This window comes from Bos grunniens, chromosome 4, assembly GCF_055505025.1.
Source record: "Bos grunniens cultivar Pamir isolate PY7600 chromosome 4, Bosgru_T2T1.0, whole genome shotgun sequence".
In the NCBI taxonomy this organism is placed as follows: domain Eukaryota; kingdom Metazoa; phylum Chordata; class Mammalia; order Artiodactyla; family Bovidae; genus Bos; species Bos grunniens.
Window position 1 is genome coordinate 45,355,631 of NC_141168.1, and position 18,547 is coordinate 45,374,177.

General features: G+C 50.0%; 1 protein-coding gene and 1 non-coding gene across 21 annotated transcripts in view; one reads left to right on the top strand and one right to left on the bottom strand.

The window, feature by feature from the left end:
• The window catches only part of TNS3 (tensin 3), a 222,296-nt gene that overhangs the window by 106,853 nt on the left and 96,896 nt on the right, over positions 1–18,547 (bottom strand). For all 20 annotated transcript variants that reach the window (XR_015162346.1, XM_086396214.1, XM_086396213.1 and 17 more), the window contains 6 exons: positions 13,871–13,923; positions 11,769–11,940; positions 9,360–9,410; positions 7,668–7,790; positions 4,144–4,208; positions 1,013–1,096 (listed from right to left, as the gene is read on the bottom strand). Coding sequence is in view for 19 of the 20 variants with exons in the window: in XM_086396196.1 (XP_086252322.1) it covers positions 1,013–1,096; positions 4,144–4,208; positions 7,668–7,790; positions 9,360–9,410; positions 11,769–11,940; positions 13,871–13,923 (548 nt within the window). In the remaining variant the exon portion in view is untranslated. The remainder of the gene's footprint in view (positions 1–1,012; positions 1,097–4,143; positions 4,209–7,667; positions 7,791–9,359; positions 9,411–11,768; positions 11,941–13,870; positions 13,924–18,547) is intronic.
• On the top strand, positions 10,968–11,041 carry TRNAI-AAU (transfer RNA isoleucine (anticodon AAU)). Its single transcript has one exon. It is a non-coding gene; the product is annotated as a tRNA-Ile (tRNA).

The following is an 18,547-nucleotide window of genomic DNA, read 5'->3' on the forward strand; positions in this document are numbered from 1 at the left end:
ACAACACACTCTGGTCCACCAACAGACCTGCCATGGGGAACAGCCAGGATGAAGCAGGCAGTGCCTCTGGTGACCCTGGAAATCCCTTTCCCAAGTGGAAATACCTCAAATCGGCTCTGGACAAAAACCGCCTGTGCCCCTGCCCCCTGGATGCCAATGAAGCTTCCAATCCTCCCAAGTCCACTGGCCCAGCCCTCTGGCCCTGGTGGGAAGAGATGCAAAGGGCAGGAAAACCATCTTGGCGATGGCCTTGGCAATTCTTGAGCAAATGCCCTGCCATTTGCTTTGAAGTAAAAACACGGTGTCCTTAGCACCATGTCCCCATCTGCAGAGGAAGTAGGTCTGGAAGACAAGTGGCTGAGGCCCCTCTCAGGCCACGCACCTGACCCTCCTCCGATTCTTCTCCACCTGGGCCTGGGGACAGCATGGATTCACCTGGGGGCCGGCAGCCAGAGTAAGTCTGCTCCCCAGGGTCCCGCCGCAGCATGTGCCAGGGGCCATGCCGAGCAGGAGACAAGGGGACGTGGGCCGAGGAGACCAAGGAGAAGGACTCCTGGGCCTCTGAAGCTGGCCGACTAGGAACCTGAGTGTGTCAACAGCTTTGCTGGTGATAAGCTGCTTTCACTGGCTTCCACCACCCACAGCCCCTCTGTTTACAGGGGCCGTGCCAAAGACCACTTGGCCTGCAAAGCCCAGCACATCCACCATCCAGCCCCTTACAGACACAGTTCACAGACCCCTGGTCAGGAGAAACAAACCAGTTCCAACACAGTAACAGCACCAACACCAGCTGGGAGTGCAGGAGACTTGATGGCCGAGCATGTGGGGAGGGAGCCCTGAGACCACACGGGAGTCAGCCAGGGTGAGGGGCTCCCTGCATCCCCACGCAGGGTGGCTCGTCACTCACTACTGGACCCCAACAATCCCCGCCTCCTAATCACGGCTGGTCCCTACATTTTTAAATGTAAGATCTCATTCCACCTTTCCCTCTGGCTGTGGAATAGATACATACCGTTTCTGGGATGGCTGCATTAAAGCTGCAAGTTTATCATCATAAAACTTCTTCATTGCGAATCTGTCAAGGGCCTGGTCAGCACTGGGAAAGCAGAGACAGAGAGAGATTTAACTCCATGGCCACGGAGGGGTGGGAGGTGAGGTGTAACAAGGGACAGGCCCTGAGGTTGTTCTGAGCAGCTGGCACCCACTAAGAGCTCCATTTTGCTACATTCCCTCCTTGGGCACACCCACTTTAGCGTCTCTTCTCAGGCCTCATCTCCTCCAGGAAGATGTTCCAGGCCAAGTGGAAGCCAGGCCTGCAGGGGAAGTGAGGCCTGCAGTTCCCCATTTGAAACAGCAGCTCCTGATCTTAGCACATGGCACTTTCTGTGCTGCATTTACAACACAGAACAATCACAGGATACTACCCTGACAGGATAACCACCCATCTGCCACTGCTCGAAGGTGGGCATGAGCCTCGTGTCCTAACTACCGAAACAACCATCTAAAATAACAACTTTGTCTAAATAAGGGGCTGGTTGCTGGGGCTGCACAAAAACAAGGGTCACTTAAGCACTGCATGTTTAACGTACCGGATGCACGTGTTTTTTAGAGTGAAAAGTATAATTACATATTCACCTATACATTTTTAAGTGTTCCTTTTTCTGGAATTCACTTGTTTTATTAAATGCTGACAATGCATTTTGGTCACTGTTTATGTTCACTGTTAATATCACTGCTTAGTGACTCAGCCCAGAGAAGGCAATGGCACCCCACTCCAGTACTTTTGCCTGGAAAATCCCATGGACGGAGGAGCCTGGTAGGCTGCAGTCCATGGGGTCCCTAGAGTCGGACACGACTGAGCGACTTCACTTTCACTTTTCACTTTCATGCATTGGAGAAGGAAATGGCAACCCACTCCAGTGTTCTTCCCTGGAGAATCCCAGGGACGAGGAAGCCTGGTGGGCTGCCGTCTATGGGGTCGCACAGAGTCAGACACGACTGAAGCAACTTAGCAGCAGTAGCAGCAGAAGTGATTCAGTCATGTTCAATTCTTTGCGACCCATGGATTGTAGCCCACGAGGGTCCTCTGTCCATGGGATTCTCTAGGTAAGAATACTGGAGTGGATAGCCATTCCCTTCTCCATGAGCTCTTCCTACCCCAGAGATTGAACCTAGGTCTCCTGCATTGCAGGCAGATCCTTTAACATCTGAGCCACCAGGGAAGCTTGTTAATATCAGTACCAGTATTCATAATATTAGCACTGACTCTATCTTTATGAACTCTTATCTTCCTAGTGCTGGTACCAGAATGTTTTTCTTACTTCACTTAGCGATTTGGAAATGTCTATTTCGATCTGGACCCAGTGTGTGACAAAGGCCTTCAAAAGTCCCTATGATTACACTACTTGTGTGAATACTATCTAAGGGGAAAATAGAAATAGTAAAAATGATCAAAGATGTAATGATGAGAATCTGTCACCAGGGCATACTTCAGTGTACAAAATCATTAGAAGCAACTGAAATTCTAAAGAAAAACTGCAAACAACCCGGATAGGCAATACTGGTAAATGCTTAAATACATAACATTCTATTCATGAAGTAGCAAACTATGCAGCTGCCAATTAGGAAAGTGTGAATTCAGAAAGCCGTCTTACAAAAATCTTGGTAGTGTCACTTCACTTTAGCGAAGAGCACTTAATACTATCTTATCTACTAGTACCAGCAGGATGAACATCAGCCCACACCAGCACTGATGCTGCAAATGCCTTTCATGCGATAATACATGGAATTGTCAAAAAAAAACCCTGTGAGGAATAGCCATCAGCCCTGCTTCCTAGGTGAGGACCCCGGAGTTTAGAGCCTTTCATGTGAATTGCCTAACACGTGCAGCTGAGACACACTTCAGCTATTCAGAAAAAAGTGCGGCATTTAGAGAGAGTATCAATGATAAGCTTACAGTGAAAAAAAGCCCAGTCTCCACGCTTTCCAAAAATGCCAGAACTGTCTATGGCACATGAAACTCTGGTTCCAGACAGAGCTGTGCTGTTGTGGGCACAAATGTGAGGTGGCCTCTGTCCAGAGTCCGCCAGGTGAAATCTGCTCTCTGACCAGAGGGATGTGACGTGAGCAGGAATCTCAATTTGTCTGGCACACACACACAAGTGCTTATTATCACCAAGAAAGGATCTGACTTTCACTGGAGGGTTGGGTTTCCTGCCTGGCAGGCATGAGCTCTCCAATTTGTTTCCACAGAAAACATTTGGAAAGTCAAATTTCATTCCTTAATGCTAGAAAGGAAAGGGTTTATCGGCTAATATGAATAGGCTTATATTTCCTCAGAACGGAGTAGTTCATACTTCACAAAGTGGCCATTGAACAGAGAGGGCCAACGCAGATGCAACACCCAGAAAGAACGATTTTTCTGAACTGGATCTCAGTGTGAGTGGAGACGTGTGCTCGGGGGTGCCTCTGGGTCTACCAGTGTACCCAGCGCCCAGAGGCCTGGCACGCAGCTGGGGCCTCACTCTCGGGCCTCGCAGTGCCTGTCATGCCCAGTGGACGGGACCCACCTCCTGCGGGCAGCAACCCCATGCCCATGGCAGCACCTCCTGAGAACCAGACCAGATCTGGCTTCCTGCTCATTAAGATCCTGAGCAGTCTTAAGTCCGCCAAGTCTCAGTTTCCTCATCTGTAAAATGGGAGTGATGACTACTCCCTCCTGGATTACTTGGGAGGATTGAGCAAGAAAAAGGGAATATGCAAAGTACTTCCCAGAAGCACAGTGCATGTAAACCACGGCAGCCGTAGCCATCGCCATGAACCTGGGCAGAATGCGAGGTGTCCAGTGAGAAGCACTGCTTTGGTTTTACTAATAGTAGTGTCTGTCCCCATCAGCCTTGTCACAGGTTGACAGTGCACTTGCTTTATCGGTGATGCCTCCCTGAAGCTTTCAGTGTGAATCATACATCGCTGCCACTGAGGACAGTGTCTTTCTCACGAGCTTACACCCTCAGCTGCAGCTAGGTTTCTAGGCACCAGGGACATGAGCCTTGGTCTCCAAGTCAGCTCCGAGGGGTCCGCCTCCTGCCCACCCAGCCTCAGAGCATCCCAACACCCACGGCAGCGAGGACACTTCCCTCCTACCTGGCCGAGACATTGGTGAAGTGCATGTAAGATGATATGACCACGCCGATGCGTCCCTTTCCACCCTGCAGGAGATGGAAGAGAGGTCATTAGAACAGGAAAGCACTGCTTCCTTCACAGGATGGCAAAGAGCCTGCTTTGACAGGGAAGCCAGCAGTACCCTCCTCTGGTCCCTGTTCTGAGGGACGGCAGCACCCAGCTCAGCAGAGAACACACGCGTGGGGTACTAACAGCAGGAGTAGGTGCCAACCAGGCCCTCTGAGGACGTGCCCAAGGCCACGTCTGCACAGAGGTGGCCAGTCAGTTCCTCATTTCCCAGTGAGGCCAGGAAAAAACTGTTGGGTGGAAGCCATTAGTGCGACTTAATCACCCAGGTGAGAGAGACCCGAATGTCCCACTTATAATCTGAGGACTTTGAGGGCTGCATACAGAGCCCAGAAAAGTCCAGAGGAGTAGGACAGCCAATCTCAGGGTGCTGCCACATAACAGCTTCACGGGCACCACCCAGCCCTGCACCATCACAGGGGACACCCCGCTGAGGCAGCTTTATGGAAAATGCATCACTCAGTCCATAACCACAGACACACACTGCCCAGACAAGGCAGCCCAGCAGGACCTCAGACCAACATCACCAACAGAAGGTTCTGGAAGCACCACAGCTCTGCAATGAGCCACCTCAACCAGAACCATGGACTGCCACCTTCTGAAACACACTGTCATGACCCAGGACAGCGATCAGCAAACCACAGCCCACCGGCCACTTCTGCCCACCAGCTGTGTCCCTTGGAGTTAAGAGCTGTCTTAACATTTCCTCAAACAGTTGAAGAAAAATCAGAAGAACAGTATTTCAATGACACACGAAAATCATATCAAGTTCAAATGTCAAGTGTCCACAAATAAATGTGACTGGGACACAGCTACGCCTGTCAGTTTCGGCGCATCTGGGGCGATTTCCACATGGCAGTGGCAGTAAAGTAGTCTGTGGGGCCCCAAAGCCTGGAAAGCCCTGTTTGGGTTCCTTCAAGAAGAGTCAACAACCCGTGATCTAGAATCACATGGGCCACAATGGCTGCGTCACCAACATGCAGCTCCTCTGTCTATTCTTAAAAAGGAATGATAAAGGAAATTCAGGTCAAAATCCTGGCGTGTGACTATCCCCTGGGAGAGTTTTCCTCTCTGTCTCATGAGCATTGAGTACGCGCCTCAGAAACTCAGTGCAGACACACCATCAGTCCTGAACCCTGGCGCCTGCAGTTATAACCGCACACTTACAAGTATGTTGCTTATATAAATTCACCAGCAGGGAACAACACCTCCGCCAAGTCAGGCACATGGAGGACTTCACTGCCACCGTCTCTAACGCTGCTCATTATGGACAGGAAGTCTTTAAGCACCAGACACATTCTTTAGGACCTGAATAGCTTGTATCTGTTCTTAAGAGAAATCACTGATGACACGAGTCCCAGTGAGTATCCTCCACCAACAACTCAAGACTAAACCACATGGAGGGGGGTGAAACCATCCAGGAGAAATCACAGGCTATTTCTACTCAAAATTAGTGTGGGTAGGGTGAGGACAAGCACACACAGATACCACCGTTGGCATCCAGCGGGAAGACAGGGTCGCACAGTCTGGTCCTTGCCTGCCCTCCCCAGGCCAGGATGCCATTCCTGGCACTCGTGGGCAGGAAGAGCCCGTTCTGCAGGGCTGGCAGGTTTGGGGGAAGTCAGCAGTCTCAACCCCACCAGCAACCACGGTGAATTTCCCTTGAAGTCAACCTCTATAAATTCAAATTCAGAGGGCTTCTCTCTCATGGTGTGTTTCCTGAATTATCTCCAGAAGGGTTCACGGGCCACCAGAACAGGGCAAGAGATGAGCAAATGGTTTCCAAGAAGTTTCAACATGTTCCCAGTTAATCCCACTGCCAAGACTTGTCTCAAAAGGCAAGCATAGTTTAGGAAAAGGATGTTTCAGGGGACTCTATGTGGTAAGTTCATCACTTGTGGCCCAGATGTTGTAAAAAGTTTGATAATTCAGTTCATTAAAAAAGTGAACTGTTGAAATGGAATGATGGTGAAGGGGGCGCACCTCAAGGTCTAGGAGCCAGAATCCTCGGGAGACACAGCTGGCAGCAGGTCTGGGTGCCCCAGGTGGGCAGTTCTCCCCAGCGCTGGGCACTGCAGTGCTCTGGGTGGTTTAGAGACCACTGCCTCATTGGCCTGTGAAGGGATCTTGGGCAAAAGCAGCCCATCAGTAGTATCCTCACATGTAAAAATCAATAGGCCATACCCAGTAAAAAAATACAGAGCTCATTTTAATTGATAAGAATTATTTAAAAAAAAAAAAGTCTCTTTGTTTTAAGCTTGCACCAAAATACAAATATGGAGAGAAGCACCTTAATATAACATAATCCTTGAATTAAAGTCCTGGTTAACTTAATTTAGTAAGAGAACTAATGGGGCTCCCTGGCTGTTTGTGGGAGAATGTAATCAAATCTGACTTGAGAGTAAGCAACAGAAGCAGAGAGCAGCAAACACCATGTGTGCACCCAGAGGCTTTTCCTCTCAGCTGAGTGACCATCGAATTCACCGAGTATGGGAGCTCTGAACATCATCAGCCGCTGTCTGCCCTCCTCATTCAATACCCTTGCAGGAAACTCACCTGGAAAGTCTGATAACTTTAAAAAAAGGTTCCTTTACACTAAAGTCCATAATGCAAAGGGCTTTTGTGCAGCTTTTGAGTATGAAAAGTCTGAAGGAAGAAACATTTCAAGGTGGAAATGTCCATATTTTTGAGATATCCTGATGGTGTAAAGTGTACAGAGCAGGGAGCAGACCCCTTCTTCTCGGACGGAGCGCCACCCCTCGCCCCCCCAACCCTCTCAGAGCATTCCTCCCACATGCTGCATGAGCTCAAGGTGTCTGGGAAAACGCATCAGATTTGAGGAACCCAGAGTAGTGCAGGAAGAGGCTATGAACAAGCCAAGGCAGTTGAGAAACCAGAGAAATAAGAGGAGAGGCAGTTCCAGGAGGTCGGAGAAGGGTGCCTAGCAGGTCAGGAAGCCAGGACAAGGCACGGACATCCCCGCAGCCACCCTGCAAGCATGGACATGTCACATCCACCCCACCAGGCTGGCTTGCTCGGAAAGGACCATATAACTCCTGTAGTAACATCCTGCCCACAGTCTCATGCCAATCAACTGGCATCACTCAGGTGGCACAGAGTCCAATGTTGTATGCCTTAATAGTACCCTTTGCTTTTTAAACAGGAGTTTTCCGTAAAAAAAAACAAAAAACACATGAAAATGAAAGGATTACCTGCCAGGGGCCCCCACCTTAGCTTCACCATGTACAACTGTGCATTTAGGAACATCAGTCCTATGCATTCTGAAGCCAGACTCCAGGAGGCTGGATGATTATTTCCCTCCTCTTAGGATACATATGAAAACCTAACCACAAACCCCTAAAGAAGCAGGCAATCAGGGTGAAGAGGCAGTCCCCCTGGGCCCCCGAGCGGGTGCTCACCCTGCAGTGAATAACAACCACGTGTTGGGGGTCGCTGTTCAGCCAGGCCTCCTGCGCCTTGCAGATGGTGCACACCTTATCCAGGGGTGGCGCATGCAGCTCCGGCCAGCCCACGTCCAGAATCTACGAGGAAAGAGAGGAGGCTTTCTGCTGTCCATCTCCAAGAAGCCCTATGAAGTCATCTCAAGACCTTTTTTTTTTTTTTTTAATTTAGCAAAATATTTCATTTTATAATATAGAACAACATTCTGTGTTCCTTTTCTAAAACTTAGTGGGAACTGTGGCTCCTTTACTGGAAAGAAAAATATGAAGGATTATATTTTCCCCATGAGACATCTACTCCCCAGTCTTATCTGCTTTTGTGCAGCTGGAATGACAATTCTAGAAAGGGCTTTCAGGAGCCGTTAATGGTGCATGGCTCATGGGGAGAGGCCCAGGCCTGGCAAGATCTGAAACAGGAGTTCTTGGCATGAGCTGCTGCCAAAATTCCTCCCTTCAGACTCAAATCGCAGTTTGGGAAAATGCGGTGAGCCATTCCCCCACACAAGGGGCAGATAACTACGGGGAGGGAGATGCCTATCACACGTGACACTCCTCAAAAGAGAAGACTGTGCCCAGGAGGGAGGGAGGAGGCCTTCAAAGCTTGGTTACAATTCAGGAACAAAGAAAGTCTGTGCCCCAAAACACAAACTCTGAGCCACTTGACACACATTCCCACCTCTAAGCCTGTGGGCCATGCAGGGCTGGTATTTTTGCTTTCCTTTCCTTTTTTAAGAAGGGAGGGGAGGCAGAGCTCTGTCTTATTATAAAAGCAATAGAAATTGTGTATTGATGGAAAAATTCAGAAAATTGCTGGAAGCAGGCAAAGGCACACACCCCTTCTGCCATGAAGAGTGATGAGCTATAACATTCTGATGAATCCCTTATTCTTTTTCTACGTAGCTGAAATACTATCATACATAAATTCTATTTGGCATAGATGAAATACTATCATACATAAATTCTATACTCTGCCCTTGTTAACGAGCAATAAAACAGGCAATTTACCATACTATTTTCTTATCCTAATGGCTGCAAAATACTCCAACATATGAAATACAGTATGTGCATACATATATATCATATATACCACAACTTACACTTATACAGTCTTCAAATTTTTCCCCTAAATCTTTGTTATTAAAAAAAGAATAATGTATGGAAGGGGAGAGTGAGCTGTACAGACAGGGCAGGAAGGAGATCTTTGAGGTAAAAATGTCTGGATTTGATTGTGGTGGTGGTGACATAAATCTACATACAATGAGATGGCAGGGCAACACACACACACACACACACACACACCCCTGCTACATGTGAACCCAGTGGAGGTTGCACGCAGTCTGTGGGTTGTACCAACGTCAACTTCCTGCCATCAATATTTTACTACGAGTTGTGCAAGACAATACTACTGGGGACAGCTGGGTCGGGGTGTGTGGGATCGCCCTGTATTATTTTTGCAGTTTCCTGTGACATTATAACTACTTCAAACTAAAAAACTGTAAGAAAAAAATAAGCCATGGATATGAACAGTTCCTAACAGCCCTCATTAAGTCATATTCCACAGAGACTTGCTACATAACCTTTTTGCACGAGCAGGATAAGCATCACAGACACTTAACAAAACTCAGAATATACAAAGGGCTAAGGTCCTACCTTTGGGTTAAGCTTTGTAAGGTCATATCTCTTTTCCGAGAGGTTTAACACCTACAAAGGGGAAATAAGAAGCTATTAGACTAGTCATTATCCTCAGACCAAAGGGAACAACTACATTCTCACAGGCTCTTTGTCTTCGATTCGGCAGATTATGAAAAAGACAGAAATGTATAGATATGTAATCGTCATGGAATGAAAAAACAGATGATAAGGACAGTCACCTCTTAGTGGTTCAGATGGTAAAGCATCTGCGTGTAATACAGGAGACCCAGGTTGCATCCCTGGATCGGGAAGATTCCCTGGAAAAGGGAATGGCAATCCACTCCAGTATTCTTGCCTGGAGAATCCCATGGAGGAGCCTCATGGGCTACAATCCATGGGGTCTTACAGAGTCAGACATGACTGATCAACTAACACTTTTGAGGAGAGCATACACATCCTTTGGAACTGGCCTTGGTTCCTCGAGGGAACAAGGTACGGGGTGGAGGGCCCTGGGCCTGCAGGGGGCCTGGTCTCAGGAAGCCCCAGCCAGCCCAGAGCCCCAGGCCACGCTCCCAGAGAAGCAGAGCTATTTGTGGAACCTGATCACACCTCAAGCAAAGGAAAAACTAAGGACAGCATTGGGGCAGGAGGGGCTCCACACACCTCTCTCTTCAGAGATGGACGCTATAGAGACCTGAGAGGAAAGGTGCTCCAGGGATGAGGTCCACAGCTCCTCTACCCCAGAACAAGCTACACCCTGGACCATGGGCTCCATTAAAACCTGCCTCAGAGAGCCAACGTCTGTGACCTGACCAGGCAGCTGTGTGTACGTGTTGGGGAGCGGGGGGTGATCGGCCTCCACATGCCCTTGTCAGAGCACACAGTTCAGATGTACAGTGGCGAAGAAGTGCGTCTAGCCCAGGGCTCTCAACTCAGGCTCCATGGAAGACAAACATACCCTTCCTCCCAATTTTCAAAAAGGTCCTTATCCTCGAATGAGGTGAGGACCCATAGCCTCACCATTTTGCAAGGTGGACTCAGGCTCTGACAAGGCACCACCACTGTGAGGGGAAGTGCCCCAGCCCCCAGCCCCCTGACCCCAGGCCTCAGGTCCCAGGCCTTCACCCTCAGTGAGCAGCAAGCAAGGGGAGAAGGGAGGAGGCATCCCACCCTGAGTGTCAGGAGGAAGAGACCATTCCTGCAGCTGTGATCAAGGACGGGGTGGGACGATCTCATGGGCTGGACCCCACCTTCCCTGCCTGTCACCAGGCCATGCTGAGGACAGTGGGAAAGCCACAGGCTGGGCAGGGGCTGCTGGAAGCCACTGGGTGGTCACCTCCCTCTCTCTGCCTCCAGGGCCACACGCCCAGCCGTTTAGACATCTGAGGAGACCGATAAGGATGACAATAACTGCCTTGTCAGTTTAGGGTAAAGATTAGCTGCCTTATGGAGATAAAGAGGCCTTCTAGCAGCAGATCTGGAGAAGGGCGAGGAGCTGTCATCTAACTCAAGTAGTAGAAGATGGAGCCACAGAGCCACCTGCCGGACCGGGGCCTCAGGAACAAGAAAGGGTAGGTGGAGAAAGAGGACGTTCAGGAAGACTGGTCCTCCTCATCCTCCTCAAATGGCCGGTTAGCTCAGTTGATTAGAGTGTGGTGCTAATAACGCCAGGGTCACGGGTTCGATCCCTGTGCAGGCCAGAAACTTACAGTGGACTTCCCTGGTAGCTCAGCTGGTAAAGAATCCGCCTGCAATGCGGGAGACCCCGGTTTGATTCTTGGGTTGGGAAGAGCCCCTGGAAGAGGGCATGGCAACCCATTCCAGTATTCTTGCCTAGAGAATGCCCATGGGCAGAAGAACCTGGTGGCTACAGTCCATGGGGTCACAAAGAGTCAGACACGACTGAGTGACTAAGCACCGCACAGCACCTTCCTCAGATGTGTGCTCTGTTCAACAGCCTCATGTGTGTTTGAAAGGAACTGGGGTGGAAGATAGTTCTGGATGCCCACCCTCCAGTCCTGGATTCACTTCATAGGCAGGGGTGCTAACCCCAGCAGCAGGGAAGGAAGCTGACACCCCTCGGGGTGCACATGGGCCACGAGCTGGGGGGGCTGCACGTTCACGAGGAGCCCAGACGCCCCACTGCACAGCGGGCTATGTGGCAGGACAGCCTCCCTGTGGCGGGCCCCCTCCGCGCACCACTGCCCGTCAAGCCAACTGCAGAGGAACCAGCCTGTACTCCCACCCGCAGGCTCCTCAGTCCCCACACATGGGGACCCTCGCTCATCAAGTTTCAGCAAACTCAGCGCCCTCCAGTCCCCCACCCCCGCCGCACCCCCTGGCCATCCTCATGCTCAACGTCCCCCCACCTCACGGTCCCCACCCTCAGTGCCCCTCGCCTCCCTCACGCTCAGTGTCCCCGCTCACCAAGTAGTTGTCCCCATGCTTGGAGCGTAGCATGCGCGTCACCTCCTGCAGGTTGTGCAGGTAAGACTCCTCGGAGCAGCCCGCGGGGAAGGACACGGCGATGATGCGCTCGGTGATGTAGGTGAGATCCAGCTCGCGGCCGTCCTCCATGGCGGGGCTCAGCCCTGCAGGCCTGGGAGACACACGGGCAGCTGTCAGGAAAGGGGCCAAGCACCAGGAGGGACGTTCGCTCACTGTTCACACCCGGACCTGATGACAGGCTTCTGGGAATTTACTGATTCTCATCACAGGAGGGCACAAAGCTAAAACTTCCTTAACGGTTATGACTGGGGCACAACTAGCTACAACCAGGGAGCACACTGAGGCTCCTGGTAGGGGCAGGGCTGATGGAAAGCCAGCAGAGAGAGCACCTCCTTGGGTGGGCATGAGTTCAGAGAGCCTGGATCTTGGAAGGAGGGGCATTCCTTACTCTGAGTGTCAAGTCAGGTGTAGGCAGCAGGGAAGAAGCCCATTAGACAGATGAATGGCAGAGCAAGAGGCCAAGGCTGGGAGACATCAACAAGTGCCTAGGCACATCTGCAGGTCCAATCCTGGGGGACATGTGGAGGCCCACTGCCCAGGGAGGAGGCTGGCCTGTCCTGCAGAGAGGAGGAGCTGGGAGGGAACTGCAGCAGCTGGGAGGCAAGGGCTGGTGTCTATCAGAAGAGCTGTGTGCTGGCTCTGCTGAGACTGCCCCTAGGTTAACCTAGAGGGCAGGCATCAGGTAGCAGGAGGATGGGGTCTGGAAGAGGATAAAAACACCAAGCAATGAAGCCAGCAGAGGGGAGGACTTAGTTAGGGCCATTGGGTGGGGAGAGCCTGCAGCCTGGTGAGCCCAGGATAATGCTTCCAGCACGCAGCATCCAGGCTCTGCTTCCTCATCACTAGGACTGTGCAATGGGGACCACAGGCCCCAGAGCCCCTCCCAGGAAGAGCCTTCTAGGGCTGTGGGTGCTGTCAGGAATAGAAGGTGAAAAATCCAGGTGAGAGGTGATGGGGTCAACCCCAAAGACTGGTGAATCCACGGAGCGGTGCAGGACAGTCATGGGAGGGTGGTTTTAACCTATAAAATCCCCCACCACCAGCTTTAGGGGCTCGTAGCTGTTGTTTGTGTACCACTCCTATTACATGAGTCTCTCTCCTAATTCTGAAAAAAATTCAAAAGTATACTAAATAGTTTAAACACACTTCTGAGTATTCATCATCCAATTTCAAAATGGACACACAGCCAAGCTTTTTCCATCCATACTCTCTGTTACCCCCCTTCCTCACTGTGATTGCCCTGAAAAAACCCAAGACATTATATGTCATTTCTATAAGTATTTTTGCATTTATTTCTAAAAGACAAAGATACATTTAGAACTATCTACAATGCAATTATGATGCCCAAAAGAAATATCAAATATCCAGATCATAAATCTATTTTTTAAAATTGGTTTATTCAAATACAAACAATCACCAAGATACTTTTCTCTACCTTATGCACCAGACATGAATGTAAAAGAGTCCTGTTTACTTTAAAAAATCAAATCACATCTTTTGACTCTGGAACTTCCCTGGTGGCTCAGACAGTAAAGAATCTCCTGCAATGCAGGAGACTCAGGTTCACTCCCTGGGTCGGGAAGATCCCCTAAAGAAGGGCACAGCAACCCACTCCAGTATTCTTGCTGAAGAATTTCATGGACAAAGGAGCCTGATAGGCTACAGTCCATGGAGTTGCGAAGAGTCAAACACCACTGAGCAACAGTGACCTATTAAAAAATAATGGGCTTTTCATGTGCTGAAGTCAATTCTAGAACTCTCCCCAATGCTACACTTCACAATCAAATCACAGCAACGTAATTACTGATTGGACATTTCCACAACCAGGATTTCTAATGCTGGGACATTACATTCCAGAAAGAGACACACATATGATATTTATCAGCTTTGAGCATTTCTATTTAAAATTGAAAAAGACATTAAGATTACTACAGAATAAAATAACACCGTGTTCAGGCTTCCTCTGCGAGAGCTGACCCAAGGCCAGAGGCACTGAAGTGGCTTCAGTGACGGACACTCACCTGAACGGTTTGTCACAGCACAGAGAAGCAGGTGTTGATGATGCCCCCGGAGCCTGCAAATGACAAGACAAGGGTCATTCTCAGATCTCTGTGCTGCCAGCCCACACACTGCAAACCCCACTGGGAAGGAAGGATGGCAGTTGTTTCACATGATCATAAACATCGTCAGACCCTTCACTATTGGCTCATCGTATCACCTGGGAGGGTCGCCAGCTTATCAGGACATCTCAGCCCTAAGACCTCAGATCCCAAGTGACACAATTCCACTAATCAACAGCAGGGCAGGTTCCCATGACCCCTGGTCAGGGCAAGGTAAGCGGTCCATGGTCATGGCCTATCTGTCCCAGGATACAGGAAGCCCTCAATCAACGTTGGCCACTATTACATCATTATTGTTATATCTGCTCAAAAGAACCAGTTACTGATTTTCAGAGAATTCTCCATTTTTACCACTCTATTTTTGAAAAGCTTATCTGACAGGGAAAAGAAACTTCAGGTTATAATTACTTTACAGTCTACACAACCCTTATGTATGTGTGTGAGTGTGTGTGTTAAACTCCAAGGCGTGTGAGCGAACTAAAGTCGCTTCAGTCACGTCCACCTCTTTGTGATCCTATGGACTGCAGCCCACTAGGCTCCTCTATATCCACTATTTCAGCAGATGAATCCAGTAACTTTGTGAGAGAAATTACTTCCCATTTCAGAAGTGGGGAAACCAAGGCACAGAGAGGTGTAAGCTTTCGTGGAAAACGGCAGAAGGGGAGGAGAATCCAGATGTCCCTGTCTCAGCTCCCCCGAACGCCTTCCTCTCAGGAGGCTCCTTTCTCTCCTGCCTTCTGTGAGCTCCTCCCTGCCTGCTGCGTCTCATGGATACAGCTCTGTGGACCAGCCCAGGACATGCTCTGAGTAGGTGACACAGGGGTGACCATGCAGCAGGCTAGAGCTGGCCAAGGTGGATAGAGCCTCGGCACCCCCTTCTGCTCCTGCCCACCCTGGCCCTGGGGAACCCTTCTCAGACAGGATCTGACATCCCCCCTTGCCTGGTGTCCCACCTGGGCAGCTGGCTCACAGTGGCTCCCCCAGTGTGAAGCGAAGGGATGAAGAGTGAATACCAAGTTTATTTCAGGGATCAGTGAGAGAGATGACCTCCTAAAATTACACAACGTGTGGTCAAGCCAACTCCAAACCGCAGAGGTTGTGACGTGGGCCCCAGACAAAAGCAGGACCTGGAAGGCACTCTCCTCCATGCTCAGATGTGAGAGTGGGCTCTGGGTGTCCACACGTAGTGGCTGATCTTCCCTAGCCAGGACACATGCCTCTAGGTAGTCTCCTCCTCTCGCAGAGGTGTCTGGGGACCAACTGAGATGGTCCCCGTGGGTGCCAGGTACCAGAACTTGCCCTCCACTGTTCCAGTGTCCCCAGCCTCCAAGACCACCTCCCAGTGGGCGGCAGGCCTCACACCCCACGTCTGTACTGTTCTGGGCTCCACATCAGTCCTGCCCATCTTCCCAACACCCCAGACTTCTGATGGCTCAGGCCATATGGACTCCAAACAATGAGATTTGGGGGGGAGATCCATTAGAAAGCAAAGATTAAAATCTAAAAATATATATTTTTAAAGTATTTCTAAAATGTAAATGAAATGTAAACGAATTCATCATTTTAGAAAACCGCTTGTCCATAAATATAAAAAGCCCTTAAAAGGTCTGAAACACGTGACAGCAATGTGAGGAATGACTCAGGAAATTACTGGGAAAGTCCATAAGTCTCTATGGACCAGGGTGCTCGCTGCATTATGATGTGTGTAACTGTGAAAAATACACAGCCTAAGAGTTCAACCCTGCGACTTAGTGACATTAGATAAGTCGTGGGGCTTACAGATGGTGACACACTTGTGGGCCTGGAGAGACGCCGTGATGTGTGACAGCACTAGCACTAACAGCCACGTGGCCACTCCCTGGCGCAGAGTGCGTGACTCACACACACTCACAGCTACACACGCACACCTGGAAATGTCTATCAGTGTGCAGGCTGCCTGGGCAGCGGCATGTTTCTGGAACGTTTCACTACGTATCTTTTCTTATTTTTTCTTCTACGTGCATTTATTTTTTCCTTTTCTACTGAGAACACAGTTTACTTCTGTAACTGGAGAAAGTGCAACACCAGGGTCAGCTCAGATGAGGTGCCAGCTCCCGGTGTGGCATTCAGGTCTTCCCGCCAGTGACAGAACTCAGACACTCGTGGAGGGAAGACAGTGAGGGAGCCTCTGAGGGTGGACCCTGAGCACCTTGGAACTGGAACATTCTTGGCCTACCTAGAGTTACTGCATGACAGCTGCAGGGGCCTAAAAGTGACCCCACCCTCACCAGGGCCGGGTCACAGGCCCTGAACACTGTGCAGGGCCATCCAGCCTGTCCTTCCTCCCAAGGACTTCATCTCCCTTAGGACTCAGCTACTAGTCTTGGCATATCATCAAGATTCCAGAAGAGCTGGTTTTAAGCTAACCTGAGTCCAAACATCCCCATGTCTGAGAACCACTGTCCCAGTCAAGGACACACAGCACCGTCTACTGTTCCTTCAGTTCATGCGCTTTCCATTTTGCTTTACACTGTGAGTGTGTATAAGGAAGGCACACAAAATCTCTGCAATGTGGGACAGGTACATAATTTATACATAAATGAACATAATGTAGTGCATTCACACTCCATTGCAATTAAACATACATAGGTCCCAGCCCTGGGGGTGAGTACATAAACCTGTCTGGAGACCACTGCTCCCAATCAACCAGCACAAGGGACTGATTATGTCTTCTGATACTTGCAAACATCTCTGCATTTTCACTAAGAAGCTGCAGACCCTGGTAAGCAGGTTGTGCAAACCTATGTGACAAAGCAAAGCAGGAGAGCAGACAACACTCTGAAGGGAGGGGAAGCCATGGGGGTCCTGCGGCCCAACCCCACCTGCTGATGTCCAAGCACTGACATGACCAGGCCAAGCTGCCTGCCCCCAGGCCGACCTTGCCTCACTGCTTAGCCTGTGAGGGTGATTCCCCCGTCATTCCTGACACACAGGCGCTGAGTTTCAAGGGGGCTACAAAGCCTTCTCCAAAAGCCCCCATCATCCCACACTCTCCCATGGTGTGGCTTCAAGGTCTAAGAGAACTGACTTAGTTTTGCTCTGTAATTCCCCAAATCAGCACATGAGCAAGAGCTACCTCCTGTTCCAGAAGCCACCAAGCTGAGCAGCTTCTGGGCCTCAAGTCCCAGGAGGGCAGGGAGGGTGGGCCTGGAGGGGCAGTACCCACAGTCCCTGCAGCAGCCTCAAAGCCTCGCAGCTCCACAGAGGGTCTGAGCCAGCCCTCATCCACAACAAGTCCTGAATACCACTGCCCTTCACATGACAGATGTGTTAGATAATAAATGCATAGCTAGATGGTACAAGATTACTCCATGAAATAAAAGTTATGACCAACCTAGATAGAACATTCAAAAGCAGAGACATTACTTTGCCAACAAAGGTCCGTCTAGTCAAGGCTATGGTTTTTCCTGTGGTCATGTATGGATGTGAGAGTTGGACTGTGAAGAAAGCTGAGCGCCGAAGAATTGATGCTTTTGAACTGTGGTGTTGAAGAAGACTCTTAAGAGTCCCTTGGACTGCAAGGAGATCCAACCAGTCCATTCTGAAGGAGATCAGCCCTGGGATTTCTTTAGAGGGAAGGATGCTGAAGCTGAAACTCCAGTACTTTGGCCACCTCATGCGAAGAGTTGACTCATTGGAAAAGACTCTGATGCTGGGAGGGATTGGGGGTAGGAGGAGAAGGGGACGACAGAGGATGAGATGGCTGGATGGCATCACTGACTCGATGGACATGAGTCTGAGTGAACTCCGTGAACTCTGGGAGTTGGTGATGGACAGGGAGGCCTGGCGTGCTGTGATTCATGGGGTCACAAAGAATCGGACACGACTGAGCAACTGAACTGAACTGAACTGAGATGGTACAATAGATGATAAATGCATAGCTAGATGGTACAATAGACGGATGATAAATGCATAACTAGATGGTACAATAGACAGATGATAAATAGGTTGGAGAGCTGATAGATACACAGATAAGGATATGTAGACACACACATAAACACATGAAAAATAGGTAAACAAATACAAACCTACATACAAGCAATACAATCAGAGAGCTAGGCCTCAGCCTAGCCTCACAGTATTTCTCAGTTTCACCTGCAGCTGAGCTGTTAGAACAAGTTAGACTGAAGTAACACACAGCGACTCAAGACAATCTGACACCAACCATAACTATAAGTTTGTAAACAGAGAGCGAACTCCTTGAAGGCCGGCCCTCTATGCCTTCCAGGAGACCCCCGTCACCTAAGTGGATGACAGCAGCTGGAACCCCCACATACTGACTATCCACCCCAGCCTGCCAGTAAGGCTCCTGACAACCCTCAGGGGAGGAGCATGCAGGGAAGCAGGCACAGCCGCAGCCTAGTGTGGAGGGGCTGTGGGAGGTGAGGGAGGTGAGGGGCTTAGGGAGGTCAGGTGAGGGGGATAGGACTAGGCAGGGCATGGCCAGTGCCAAGGCCCTGCAGTGGGACCAGCGAGGGAACCAGTGCAGCCAGAACAGGTGCAGGAGGGAAAGAGTGAGGAGGGGATTCTCTAAGAAGG